This window comes from Nicotiana sylvestris, chromosome 2 (assembly GCF_000393655.2).
Source record: "Nicotiana sylvestris chromosome 2, ASM39365v2, whole genome shotgun sequence".
NCBI lineage: Eukaryota > Viridiplantae > Streptophyta > Magnoliopsida > Solanales > Solanaceae > Nicotiana > Nicotiana sylvestris.
The window spans coordinates 164,814,978-164,830,145 of NC_091058.1; the positions used below are offsets into that span (position 1 = coordinate 164,814,978).

Here is a 15,168-nt window from a genome sequence, read left to right on the forward strand (position 1 = left end):
CAATCCCAACCTTTGTTGGTGATGGTCTAATAATTAACTTGTCTTGATAACAAGAAGTGCAAAAAAATTCATTATTTAAAAGAATCTTTAAATTCTTTAATGGATGCCCATTTGAGTTTTCTATCATTCGTCTCATCATAATTGATTCAGGATGTCCCAATCGATCATGCCAAAGTATAAAAGTATTGGAATCAGTAACCTTTTGATTTACGGTAGAATGTGCCTCAATTGCACTAATTCTTGTCTAATACAAGCCACAAGATAAAGATGAGAACTTCTCAATAACCCTCTTTTGGCCAGAGACATTCTTGGTAATGATGAGATATTCAAGATTATTCTCATCTATTATCTCAATATGATATCTATTTCGGTGGATGTCTTTAAAACTCAACAAATTCCTCTTAGACTTGGAGGAGAACATTGCATTCTCTATGATAAGTATTGTTCCCTTAGGCAGAGTTATAGTAGCTCTTCCAGAGCCTTCAATTAAATTACTACTACCAGAAATTGTAGTAACATATGTCTTACACATACTTAAATGAGAGAAATATTTCTTCTCTTTTAATATTGTATGTGTCGTACATGAATCAATTAAACAAATATTTTTACAATTGAACTTTAATCCAAATTTGTTTTGTGGGATATCCATATTTACTTCCCATGGTTTGACATACAAAAGAAATATACGAATAAATATTAGTATTTTCAGAGATATAGGAAAGGATTCAAAGTGAAGTCAATAACCCAAAAATAACTTATTCAATAAGTGTGATGATAATTTTCCATAAGACACAATCGTTGATTGAACAACTTAATTAAAAAACAAAGATTGCATTTTAATAAAAATTTCGTAGTGTCAGTTGATTTGAAATCAATCCTAACTTATTGAAATGCTTTAGCAAATAGTTTCACACTAGTTTTCGTCCCTTTCATTTGCAAGTTATAGTTTCATGCTAGTTTTCGTCCCGTGTATAGTTTCACGCTAGTTTTCGTTTGCAAGTTTTCGTCCCTTTTATTTTTTTTATTTTTTTTTTTGTAATTTTTTTTTCACGATTATCAACTCCTAACATAAATTACAACTGATGCTGAGTATAAATTTAGACAATTCTCAAACTTTATTCAATAACAGATTATACTAATTCGACATACTAATTAAAACTACTACTCATGTAAACTATGATAATTACATGATGTTTATTCACTAACTAATACGAATAAACAAAATAAAATAAAATCAAACTACTCAATCTTCTTTAACCACAGATCCATCACCGATCAAGTGGTCTATTTTTCCATCAGGGCGCTTAAAGAAGTTTGCCACGTCTAAGTGGGTGATGTCAAATTCATTGTCATAGACAAAATTAGCTTCAGAGTCTTTATTCTTTAGAGATGCTTGATAAAGCTCAACCAAATGTCTTGCTACACGACAAATATTTGCCCAGTGTGCTTTTCCACCACAACAATAACATTCAGTTTCTGAACCATTTGCCTTTAGCTTCTCATCTTTCACTTTCCACTTTTGGTGGTTATTTTTCTTTGGGGGGTGATTAACACCAGGAAAATTTCTTCCTTGTCCACGGCCACGACCATGACCACGACCACGACCACGAATAGGGCCACGGCCTTTTCCATGCTTAGCATAATGGGAATACACCTCATCCACTTCAGGCAATGGTATAGACCCAGTGGGTCGATTTTCGTGATTTCTCATGAGCAATTCGTTGTTTCGTTCAGCCACAAGAAGAAGAAAAATCAACTCAGAGTACTTCTTGAAACTTTTCTCTCTGTATTGCGGTTGCAGGACCATATTAGAGGCATGAAACATTGTAAATATTTTTTCAAGCATATCATAGTCAGTGATAGTATCTCCACAGAGTTTCAATTTAGAAGTAATTCTGAACATCGCAGAATTATATTCAGAAACAGACTTAAAGTCTTGGAGCCTCAAATGAGCCCAATCACATCGTGCTTGTGGAAGAGTGACCAACTTTAAGTTGTCATATCTTTCCTTTAAGCCATTCCACAAAACAAGTGGATCTTTGACTGTGAGATATTCTATTTTCAAACCTTCATCAAGGTGATGTCGCAAGAAAATCAAGGCCTTAGCACAGCCTTGGGTAGATGCTTTATTTTTGTATTTAATGGTGTCTCCAAGACTCATTGCATCTAAATGGATTTCAGCATCCAACACCCATGTCATATAGTTCTTGCCCGAAATTTCAAGGGCAACGAACTTTCTTTTCATAATGTCAGTCATAATTAAAAAGAGGAGAAAAGTTATACCTTAATCTTCTCAAAGAGCTTCTTGAGACGGTAGAGTCTCGTGCTGCTAACGTGTAATAAACAATAAAAGTAGAAGAACAATATTGCAGAGAAAGAGAGAGTAATTCTTATTGAATTTTGGGATGATTTACAATGAGGTACGATCCTCTATTTATTGGGAGAAAATGACTTAGCCACAAAGTAGAACTCTCTATAAGATAGACATTCACTCTAAATAGAGTTCTATTTATAACAGAGATATATTTTTGAAATATGTGCAACAAAGATTATGCTATCCAATAAACTATAAGAATTTTTTAGGGCATATGCAAGCATGGCAATGAGTACAAAAAAAGTGAGTGGATGAAAAATAAAAAGTTTAGAGGGAGAATTGGAGAGTTTTTTTTTTACCAATATCATCCTTAATGTTTTACCTCAACTTTCACAATATCCTTATACTATTTCACTTGACTAGGAACTTCCATTCGTTCCCAAACTTGACCCAAATCATCCCTCCTTTTACTTTTCCATCATTTTCTAGCAGAACCCTCTTTCTACCCGTGCTCTTATCTTCTTTGTCTTTCCTTCGCTATCTTTTTTATATAATATTCCACAAATTATTGAAAAAACAAATGAGATCTTTCCACAAATAACCATCATATTTATTATTTACTTTTTCTATTCATATACATAGATTATATATTATTTATACATAATTATATACATATAATACATAAATTATATATATATATATATATATATTATACTTTCACTGTTTATTTTTAATTTAAGCGATTGGCTGAGCGGCTACTTGGATTAATTCTTCAAAACAAATAAGTGGAACACTGAACCCCCCACCCCCACCCAAACAAAATTCTCTGGTTTTCTAGCATTTACTTCCACTCAACCATTTTTCTCGATAGCGTTGAGTTCTTCGTCAAAGGAATTCCTAATGCTTTGACAGGTATCTTCTTTTTTCCCATATATATATATATATATATATATATATATATATATATATCTATATATAATTCAAATACTATTTTTTGGGTTAAGCAATTACCTGGATAGTAATTACACACCCTAATAATTATATAATATAATAATTATAATGACATATTTGTTTGCCAGAACATAATTACAGTGTAATTCTCATTGTCATGTTTGATTGAACAAGTGAAATTACATAGTTAAGCAAATATTTTTTAGATTAACCTATCAAAATATATTAAATAGTATATGAAATAATTATCAATTGATAAATAATATCTTAAAAGTAGTAAGTATTTTCCAAATAAATAATATTATTTTTTAATTAATTTCAATAGCAATATAATTTTTTCACTAAGTCATTAATGTGTAACAAATACCTGTATATATAAGAAATGCTAGATATTATTTATAATCAGGGATTTAAAATATATTTTAAAAAACAAAAATATTAAATAATTATAAATTGGTAACTAAAATCGAAAAAATATTATCGGCATCTTGACTATTTTCAATATATAATATCTTAACTTAAAAAAATTAATAAAAAAAATTATATTTTTTACCAACTCATATGAGTAAAATATGAAATCTATGATTTGTTGCACTTTCTAAATTAAAAAAAAGAAGATAAATATGAGTTTAAAAGGTATTTTTTTCTTAATAATTATTTGTACTAATAAATAGAAATTAAAGCTAGTAAAATCGAAATTGTGTTTAACAACTAAGAAAAAAATAGCTAAATATGAAAAGTTGCAAAATTGTTGGGAAGCACACAATAAGCAAACGTGCTGGAAGGTTTAAAAAAATGAATAAGAGAAATAAAAAAGAATATTGTAAAAAGAATAGTACTTAATATATTTGGAAAAAAAATTAGAAAAGTTACATTACCTTGTAATTACACAGTGTAATTACCATGAATTCTCACCTTCCCTTTGAGCCCGTTTGGAAAGCCATCTTGGAAATGGATTTGGGTGTAATTGGGTGTAATTGGGTGTAATTATACAGTTTGGCATGTTTGTTTGGCCAAGTAATTACTTGATCGACATGGAATTGGAGGTAATTGGAGGGGTGTAATTACACTCTCGAATTCTCAAGGGGGAGGTGAGAATTGGTGGTAATTACATTGTTTAATTACAAGGTTGCTTTTTAATTTCTTTCCTTTTTGCTTTTTAATTACAGTGTAAACTTGTAATTACACTGTAATTATACTATGGCAAACAAACAGGTCGTCGCAATTACACAACTGTGTAATTACTACCCTAGTAATTACACCAATTCCAATTAGAGGGTGACTTTCCAAACATACTCTTTGAGAATTGGAGAGTGTAATTACACCCCAATTTCATGTTGCCCAAGTAATTATTTTGCCAGACAAACATGTCAAACTGTATAATTGCACTAAATTACATCCAAATCCAATTCTGAGGTGGCTTTCCAAACATACTCTAAATGATAAATTGAAATAAGAGAGCATATTAACTAACTACTTTATTCAAGTAAAACAACGTACTTAAAACCAGAGACAGATCCATGATTTAAATATTATGCGTTCAACTTTTAAGGTTTTTAACATTGAACCCGTGATAGTTTTAAAATTATGGGTTCATATCTACTATTTTTACAATTTTATTAAATTTTTGTATATAAAATTTTACTCTACATCGAAAGTTATGGGTTTAATTAAACAAGTCGGTTGAACACTACATTAGCCCTGCTTGGAACACATGACACACGTTTATTAATAATGTACCGAATTCACTAAAATACTTTATCCAAGGTAGAATTCTACACCAACTATTACTCCCTTCGTTTCATTTTATGGCACTATTTGGATGCGCACGGAATTTAATAAAAAAGAGCTTTCGAACTTGTTATCTTAATTATGTTATGATATTTTATGACTATAAAAACATGTCATTAAAGGTAAACTTGAAAGTATAACAACAAATAATAAGGAAAATAGATGCCTGAGTGTTTGAACTTTCGAACCCAAACTTCATGGCTAAATCCAAATTTCCTTTCTTTTATAATTTCAAAATGGAATATAGTAAAAAGGCAAGAAATAGTAGTGGAGACAATATGTTATGTATATGATTCTCTGGGAATGGCTAACTACTTCGTATAATATTCCTCCAAAAATATGCATTTGTTATCTGCTTCCTTTTCACCTTTGAGGGGCAGGCTTCGAAAATGAAAAGTCATCTTCATTCCTAGTAGATTCTTCCTTTTGAGGAACATGCACTTGACGTTCAGTATCATCATCAGTAACATGTGCATTTGAGTCCTCGGGACGGTTTATCGGTGTAGTTGGATCGTTCTCGAGGTCAGAGGCTTCTACATCGTCATAGCCGTTGAAACGTGTTGAGTGACCGGTAGTTTTAAACCGATGAAGTGTAGGACCAATCGATGAGTGTAGAGGCGAGCCAACTGAGGACCTTGGACTTCCACTGCCCAGTGTTCGCGTGGATTTGTCTCCCTTAGCTCCCGCTTTCTTCTTCACGGCCATATGCCACTTCTTTAACGCCTTTGAGGTTTGTTCATCAAAAATGGATTTCTTCATATTGGAGCCCATCTGCGAATTCCAATCATGACAAATAAAAATTAAGCCTATTTTCCCATGTAAAGTACAAGAAGTCTTGGCTAACACTATAAAGTCCACGTATAATACTGTTTCATATACTCACGTCCCTTTTAAGTTGCCATGTTTCCCTTTTCGAGAGTCAATTTGACCAATCTTCGAAGATATAGATTAGATCAACTCAATATTTTAAAATTAAAATTTAGCTACTCAAAAACTATACGAAAAGTATTACAAATTGCAATTCTTCTAAAATTAATATGTTGAAGAAACCATTGGTCAAAGGTCGACATAGTTTGAATCTCGAGAAGCGAAAAACGACAAGGTAATATTGAATTGAGATGGGCCTAAAGCCCTAAACAGAGCTAAATGAGCAGTAAAGATATATACAGCCGATTCCAACTTGATTGAGAATGTGATGTAGACACTGTTATTGTTGTACTAAGAAGTTCATGTAGTTTACTATGGCACATTTCCATCCTGCTAAATGACTACAATATATTTGCTTGTACCCTAGCTAACTGCTTGGTCAAAGCAAAATGGTGCGAAAAGAACCTAAATACATTTATGCTTTCAATTTGTGTGTGTGTGTGTGGGGGGGGGGGGGGGGGACCGTGACACTTGGGAACTTCCAGTTAGTATTTGATAAAATACCTGAGTTATAAGGGCATAGAGTGGAAGAGTGATATAACTGCATAAGAATAAAACTCCCACCCTGTAATGGGACAACAAAGTAGATTCATAAGCTTCAGTTTGAAGCTCTGAGAACATATATATAGGCATCCTGATAAAGTGACTTTCTATTGCAAGTAACATACCCCAAAGCAATTTTCGCGATGACGAAGCCAAATTTGTCATGGAAGCAAGATTTTAGCCCATACTCGTACTGCAAAATAAATAATCAACATTTCAACCAATAGTTTCATGGGTTTTAAAACTGAATATCTTGGGAAGTTTGATACAAGGGGAAGAAATATTACCCATATCCACAAGAAATATGTTATTTGGAACGCATTCTGTCAAATTGAAATGATAGATTAGCATCAGATACACATAACAATGGAACTTTTGTCAGTGTCAGGAAATAGATGGAGATAGAGAATTGCATGAGATACATAAGGCAAACTATTAAAATCCAGACACCAGCCCTATTTTCCCTTCTTTTTTAAATTTCAAGCCCAAATCCTCGACATGAATGTATGCACAATTCAACGTTTACTTCGCAGCGTTAGCCACACATTTATCTCTCACAAGTCATTCACAGAAACAGACTATAACAACAACAACAACAACAACAACAACAACAACAACAACAAAACCAGTATATTTCCACCGGTGGGGTCTGGGGAGAGTAGTGTGTACGTAGACCTTAACTCATAGAAACAGACTAGAGACAATTATTATCTGTTTGGTACAAGTTTCAAGTCTTTTTTTTTTCTTAAACCCCGCTCCAAGTCAAACTACGTCACTTAGATTGAAATGGAAGAAGTACATTCCAGTCCTCTAATACGCCAGTATTTTAGCTTATCACATATATCTGATTGGGACATGTAATACCTGAAATAAGGCAAAATGGATGAGGTGAAGAACCAATTGAGGTCGTCCGAACCAAAAATATTTGTCTGAGCCTTGTACAAGAGGGATGCCTTGGACTACTGCATGTCTCTCTGAGATGTCAAGAGCCATCCTTGTTAACACCGCCTGAAGCTTTGTTCCAACAGCTAAAATGATCTGCGAAAATAATAAGTATCAGAATTCCCTGCAATGGAATCACAAAAGGTGGACAAGGAAAAAAAAAACTTACAATCATAGGAATTAAGGATGCCCAGAACAACGCATGCCACCCTGAAATGTATCAAATGTTTCAGAAATATATAAAAATGTCGAATAACAGACTTAATTAGTGAAAGTGAAAAAAAGAAGAATTGTCCAAATATATTTCCATCACAGCATATGACTTACCACTAACATTTAGGAGCAAGAAAACCACAAACGATCCCCATAAAACTGGACTGCCAATAGCAAATATAAGTCAGTCGATATGATACAGTACATGTTCGTTAGGAAAAACTGAGATAAAGAAATAGCACATCTCTCTACCTGACACCAACAACTACCTTGTAGTCATCCTCCAATGACCTCTTGATATACTTTTGGAAGTTAAATTTACTTCCAGGGGCCAAGTGAACCTATACAAGAAGCATAATCCATAATGTCTAGAGGAAAACAGAGAAGAAAGACATAAAAAAAATTTAAAGAACTAAACTCACACTGATAAAACCGTTGCGGAGGGTCAAGTAATCAGACTTATTCACGGACCTGAAAAATTGTCTGAAGAAACATCCCTGGAAAGATAAGATTGCAACATTTAATAAGCATTACTCTTCTTCCCGGATGTGCTGAAGAATAAAGCAATTCTTAAATAGAATAAAAATAACAATATCTTCTCATATAAGTGTCTTACTCACAATGTAAAAGAAGATTGGGATCCTGGTCCAGAAACTAGTATGTGCTCTGACAAATGATGTCTCATGAGTAAGCCGAAATCTTGAAGGATCTATAAGTTCCATGTAAGAAATGATCAATTGCCAATCCAAATAAATGAGGATAACGAACACAGTTTACTAGCAAATCAGAGATTTCCGCTATTTGTACAGCAGACTATGACATACCATTTGAAAACTCATAGTTATGGGTTGAGGTCTCTTGTTCCCATCCTTTCCAGCCACGAATCTGAAGAACATATTTTCAAGCATTAGACAGTCTAGAATCTAAAATGGATAGTAAAAAATATCAATAATGAACAAAACCATGAACAGCACCCCTTGACTGACTGTCCAATTCTTTGGTTGATATCTAATGTATCAACCAAAACAAAAAGTGCTTTAAAAAAAGTATAAAAAGTTGGATGAAACACACATGAAATTTATCTTCAATTGCTTTTTTACCACATTTATCTTCAATGAAACAAGAAAAAATTGACTTCGTCATCTTATCCCGTAGACCCCAGAAATCATCGAGCATACATGTAAACCAGACTCCTGGAATGATTTCATACACTTTCTGAATATTAATTAATTCATTACTATGAGGAAAAGAGAAAATGCTGGATGCTTAAGTACTTCAGCGATGCGACAGCCAAGGAAATCTAGAGGCATATTCTAGTAAGGAGGAGAGCATAGTAATGATCAACATTAGATATGTCATAAACATTTGGTATTGCAGTTTTTAATTTATTACCAGTAGAGTATTGAATGTTTGTCCAAAATTTGATATATCATCTGAATTCTGAAGGGCTCAAGGTATGGACCAGAGAAACCACCAAATAATATAGAGCCGATAACTGGTCTCCACCAGAGTTTCTCTTGATATTCCAAAAGGTCGACACAAAATGGCACAGCAGTTCAAGTATAATGCAGGAATTAATGAAAATTATACTTTGAATTACCTTAAGTTTTCCAAGCCACATAGTAATAGCACTGTATATCACATGAAGGACCGCCAAAAAGAATATTAGGATGTGTATTTGATGCAGCGCATCGACAGAAATGAGAGAAACACGTCCCTGTAAAAGGTTACTCAAATTAGTTTGATAATAAAGACAGCCTAGCATGCTGTAATTTAGTAAATTTAGAGGAAGTGCCACATAAATATCCAAAAATAGATAAACCAAAAAGGTAATTATTTAGTAGTAGAGCTAACTTTACAGGAAGCAACAGTTAGATGAAATGTATCGGTTATTGATAGAATGGCACTTTTGTTAAGAAATTTCACACTAAGATAACATTGGCGGTATCGATAGAACGGCAAATCCTAAAATTACTATTTCAGGAAACTACTTAAACGTTAAGGCATCAGATGTTTTCTCGTTAATTAATAGCTACCAGGATATTTAAAGGACAAACAAGTGCTCATTTTGGTGGAGATTATAGCTGAGCTACAAAGCCTTCCACATTCCTCTAGTAACTGCTGTTTCACTTGTCACTAAATAAACCTAGCATTCTACAACAACAACTACCCAGTAAAATCCCACCAAGTAGGGTCTGGGGAGGGTAATGTGTACGCAGACCTTACCCCTACCCCGATAGGGCAGAGAGGTTGTTTCCGATAAACCCTCGGCTCAGAAAGACGGAAATAAAAAACAAGAAAAAACAATTCATATAGAAACCGTAATAGTGACAGAAGCATAACAACCCAAAGATGAATGACATGCAATAACTTAACTAGTATCTAAGGCCCGGGGCTAAGATAAACAGCAAGGATAGTGTGGATTCAACATAAACTGCAAGCCATCTAAGATTAACCCTAATCCAAACCCGCCTCACCCCCGGTATGAAGTAAGGAAAGTTCTACTACCCCCTAACTTACAACCCTAATGCTTGACCTCCAGACCTTCCTATCAAGGGCCACGTCCTCGGAAATCTGCAGTCGTACCATGTCCTGCCTGATCACCTCTCCTCAATACTTCTTAGGCCTCCCTCTACCTCTTCTCGTACCCACCACGGCCAACCTCTCACACCTCCTCACAGGCGCATCAAGGCTTCTCCTCTGCACGTGCCCGAACCATCTAAGTCTCGCTTCCCGCATCTTGTCATCCACAGGAGCCACGCCCACCTTCTTCCGAATATCTTCATTCCTAATCTTGTCTATCCTAGTGTGCTCGCACATCCACCTCAGCATCCTCATCTCTGCTACCTTCATCCTCTAGATATGGGAGTTCTTAACCGGCCAACACTCTGCCCCATACAACATAGCCGGTCTAACCACAGCTCTATAAAAATTACCTTTTAGTGTCAATGGCACTTTCTTGTCACACAAAACTCCAGATGCAAGCCTCTATTTCATCCAGCTCGCCCCTATACGGTGAGTGACATCCTCGTCGATCTCTCCGTCCCCCTGAATCATCGACCCAAGGTAGTTGAAGCTATCTCTCTTCGGGATGACCTGTGATCCAAGCCTCACGTCCCTGCCTACTTCCCTCGACTCAGCGCTAAACTTGCACTCCAGGTACTCTGTCTTAGACCTGCTCAATTTGAAACCCTTAGACTCAAGGGTCTGTCTCCAAACCTCCAATCTCTCGTTAACACTGACCCTCGTCTCATCAATTACAACTATGTCATCAGCAAATAACATACACCATGGCACATCCCCTTGAATATGGTGTGTCAATGCATCCATCACCAAGGCAAATAAGAACGGGCTAAGCGTAGAGCCTTGGTGTAATCCCATAACAACCGGGAAATGCTCCGAGTCGCCTCCCACAGTCCTAACCTTAGTCTTAGCTCCATCATACATGTCCTTGATCGCTCTTATGTAGGCTACCGGCACGCCCTTTGCCTCGAGACATCTCCAGAGCACCTTCCTAGGAACCTTGTCGTACGCTTTCTCCAAGTCAATAAACACCATGTGCAGATCCTTCTTCTTATCCCTGTACTGTTCCACCAACCTCCTAATAAGGTGGATAGCTTCCGTAGTGGAGTGACCCGGCATGAACCCAAACTGATTGTCGGATATAGACGTTGTCTTCCTCACCCTCACCTCCACCACCCTTTCCCAAACTTTCATGGTATGACTATGTAACTTGATACCCCTATAATTGTTACAACACTAGATATCACCTTTGTTCTTGTATAACGGTACCACTGTACTCGACCTCCACTCATCCAGCATCCTCTTCGTCCTAAAAATTACATTGAACAACCCAGTCAGCCACTCCAATCCTGCTCTACCCACACACTTCCAAAACTCAACCGGAATTTCATCTGGCTCGGTCGCTCTACCCCTACTCATCTTACACAAACCCCTCACGACCTCCTCCACCTTAATGCGCCTGCAATACCTAAAATCTCGAAGACTCTAAGAATGCCCCAAGTCCCCTAGCGCTATATCCTGGTCCCCCTCCTCATTTAGAAGACCATAGAAGTACGTCTCCCCTATCAATACTCTACCATCCTCGTCTTTGATGCACCTTACTTGGTCTAGATCCCGGGCCTTCCTCTCCCTCGTCTTAGCCAGCCGAAACAACTTCCTGTCCCCGCCTTTCTCCCCCAATTCATCGTATAGACGACTAAACGCTGCATTCTTAGCCTCCGTGACCACCAGCTTTGCCTCCTTCCTAGCCACTTTCTCTCCTCCTCACTTGTGCTACCTGCCAACTTCGTGTACGCTACCTTCTTCGCCTCCACTTTACCTTGGACTACGTCATTCCACCACCAGTCGCCTTGGTGCCTGCCAGAAAAACCCTTTGCTATACCTAGCACCTCTCTCGCCGCCTCCCTCACCCAGTTCGTCGTCGTTGACCACATAGTGCTCGCGTCTCCACTACTCCTCCAAGCTCCCATAGCGGATAACCTCCCCTCCAACTCATGGGCTTTATCCTTTGTTAAAGCTCCCCATCTAATACTCGGTCGTCCACGAGCATACCTCTTCTTCGTCTTTATCATAATGCCGATGTCCATCACTAAGAGCCTATGCTGAGTCGCGAGGGTCTCAAAGAATATCAAGCCTGCTAATCTTAACATATTGAGGTTAATCCCCCCCCCACACACACACACACATACACACCAGGTTCCCCTGGAGGAACATACCACCGAAGTATATAAGTTGGAACAGGCAATCATTATCAGGTGGATCCTAAAATAAATGAACCACATTAGGTGGATCTTAAATATTGTAAATACAAAATCTGGATCCTTCTAACCAATGTACGAATTGAACTGCATAGTTATTTAAACATTTTTATTTGCACGTCGAGAGGAGAGACCTAAGACTGCTTACTATTTATTGAAGGCAGAAACTTCGAAAGGAAAGAGTCCTTACTTATCTTTGATCAGGCTACAGGCATGCAATATAAATTACTTTCCATATGCCTGGATACTTAAATGAGAAGTTAATTTTGTTTTGCAGCTTTCTTATTGACAGGTCTGATTGTTTGAAAAGTCAATCAGTACGAGTAACAATATCTTAAAAGTTTTGTGCATAATATCTGACTGTCTCAGTTAAAAAAGATAAACAAAATTAGTGTCACCTAAATTAATTTAAGGAAAGCGTGATTGACTACAACAAGCAAAATCCCTGCAATGTCATTTTTTCCATATACAAATTTATGACTTACATCCTTGCATTTAGGCTCCGCGCCAGCCAAAATCCTGCGCTCATACCATAAAAGTCTCCGATGTTCCTCGGCTTCCTCCGTTTTAGCATTTTTGTCAACAGCAGGGCACGGGAGCATTGTGTCGGCAACACTTGGTGGGATACAGATTCCAGCAATATAATACTGGCTGAATACAAGGGTCAATGAGATAAAACCAAGAATCATCAACTCTGCAACAATTAGAGCGAACGAGCCATTAATACAGAAAACAAGACTATTCCGCGGTAAAATGATAAGAAGTTGAGAGCACAAAGTTTACCAGCCTTAACCTTTTCCAGAGCCTCATATAGAGCTTTCTTATGCCTATCTGTGAGCCACTGGGAAAAGATTCATTTTGTAAGTAAATCACTAGAGAAGTGAAGATCCAAATGGACCCAAACAATCACTATAAATTGGTAGAAGTCATGTCAATATAAATACAATAAATATCAAAATATACAATATGGAAACACAAATGCGTGTGCACTTCAAGATGCTCCTTGACAGAGCAAAGGCAAGCCCAAACATCTGAATAAAAGGATGAACAATGAACTCCAAGCAGATGTGCTCAACATAATATATCACAGGGCAATATAGTTTCTGCTACACAAAACGGAAGGTTCATTTCACAAGGCACAACACGAAACCACTTTTTCCTCTCGCCCTTATTCGTTTAATTGATCAAAACTAAAAAGGAAGCACATAAAAGGCGTTCAGTGGTTGAAAATAAATCCCACGGCCGATGACATAAATCACATAGCTATGATGTCCAAGAATCCAATTTGGGTACATTTCTTTTGGGGGTAATAGTAACAGAAATAGCACAAAACAACATCTCTACCTTCTCAAGGTACGGGTAAGGTTGCGTACACTCTGCCATCCCCAGAACCCACGTTGTGGGATTCTACCGGGTTTGTTGTTGTAATAATAGAAATAGCACAAGATAGCAAAACCAAATGTGCACAATAATTCAAACACATGAAATTACCTCAAAGCTAAGAAAGGATTAGGACTAGCAAAAGAGGGAAAACAGGGAAGAACAAGGCAAGGGTTAGGACTAGCAAAACAAAGGTATACTCATAGAGTAACAACCCATTGTTTGGTAATCAGTATCTGAGCAGTCAAGAATATTTCCCAGGCTTTAAGGCAAGACATCCTCGGATAAAAAGGTAATGTCTTTATGCAAAAATTAAAAAGTCAAACAGCAAATATAGCTGCAAAATCCTCTTAACACCAAACCAAGAAACAAGGAAGAAAATTTCTACAAGCAAACACTTATTGTAATGCTGCTGGCTAGGAGAAATATCAACACATCTTATACATTAAAATCCAAGATTAACAACCAGAAAAAGAAAGCAAAAAAAAACAATTAAAATCCCCAACAAAAGTACAAATTGAAGAACAAAAGATTAAATATTTAGCATACATACAGTGCCAAGTTTGTGAATAATCTTTTCCAAAGCAATAGAAATGATAATAATGACTGCACAAACACCAGCAACAGCCCAAGTGGGTGTTTGATCAAGTTGTCTTGATGTACCTCCACCCCCACCTGCCATTCCTACAAAACTTCACTCTCAAAAAGCAAGATTTTTTAACTTCAGTTGCAAAGGAAAAAAAAATTTAATCTTAATGGGGTATCTGTCAATCTGGTCAAAAATAATTCTGGGTTTGAACTCTCTTGGGATATAGTAAATGCATGCATTGAACTGCACTACTCTAAAAGAAACTGATACTTATTCTATTGTAGGAGTAGTTCATAGAGATATGCAAAGGCCTTCCATAATTAATGTGACATCTACGAACTTTACATTTAATATTTTTCCTTAATTATTCTTTAGACAATTTTGTAGGAATTGTTTTCACATAGTGGAACAGGGGTTGAGGGACAAGAGAGGCAGTCAACGCTTAAAGATTTAAGTTTGTATTTATTTTGTAACGCTAAATGTGAATTAGGGGGGAATTGGCAATGGGTTTTGGGTTTAAGGGGCTTTTTTTGAAAAAAAAAATTTAAGTTATATATACCAAACGGTCTAAATAGTTTATATTATCAGTGCAATTATAATTTTATTTTTTTTAAATTACCACTTACCACAAGGAAGTGTAGTTTTGACTTAAAAAGTGATTAGTGAAACAGTAAATTTGATTAAGGGGTGAATTAGTAATAAAATGTAAGTAATGTCTGAAAAGAGGAAAATTGGAT

General features: G+C 36.2%; 2 protein-coding genes across 2 annotated transcripts; both read right to left on the reverse strand.

The window, feature by feature from the left end:
• Positions 1 to 1,243: 1,243 nt before the first annotated feature.
• LOC138885920 (uncharacterized) lies at positions 1,244 to 1,807 on the reverse strand. Its single transcript, XM_070166923.1, has one exon. It carries the CDS (start codon positions 1,805 to 1,807, stop codon positions 1,244 to 1,246), a length of 564 nt encoding a protein of 187 aa, XP_070023024.1.
• Positions 1,808 to 5,258: 3,451 nt separating this feature from the next.
• Positions 5,259 to 14,864, reverse strand: LOC104237555 (MLO-like protein 8). Its single transcript, XM_009791728.2, has 15 exons — positions 14,396 to 14,864; positions 13,246 to 13,303; positions 12,948 to 13,156; positions 9,282 to 9,398; positions 8,506 to 8,566; positions 8,302 to 8,390; positions 8,104 to 8,178; positions 7,934 to 8,022; positions 7,796 to 7,845; positions 7,638 to 7,678; positions 7,391 to 7,564; positions 6,814 to 6,849; positions 6,652 to 6,719; positions 6,488 to 6,548; positions 5,259 to 5,827 (listed from the first exon to the last, which is right to left on the reverse strand). Exons 1-15 carry the CDS (start codon positions 14,522 to 14,524, stop codon positions 5,420 to 5,422), a joined length of 1,665 nt encoding a protein of 554 aa, XP_009790030.1. The 5' UTR covers positions 14,525 to 14,864; the 3' UTR covers positions 5,259 to 5,419.
• Positions 14,865 to 15,168: the final 304 nt, after the last annotated feature.

Bases quoted from the DNA above. Each gene is read 5' to 3' on its own strand.
- LOC138885920 (XM_070166923.1), bottom strand. From the start codon at position 1,807: ATGGTCCTGCAACCGCAATACAGAGAGAAAAGTTTCAAGAAGTACTCT.
- LOC104237555 (XM_009791728.2), bottom strand. From the start codon at position 14,524: ATGGCAGGTGGGGGTGGAGGTACATCAAGACAACTTGATCAAACACCC. The intron at 9,399-12,947 runs GTAAGTCATAAA...AACCTTTTACAG, and splicing joins CGGAGCCTAAATGCAAGGAT to GGACGTGTTTCTCTCATTTC. The intron at 8,023-8,103 runs GTGAGTTTAGTT...CTTCTTGTATAG, and splicing joins TCCGCAACGGTTTTATCAGT to GTTCACTTGGCCCCTGGAAG.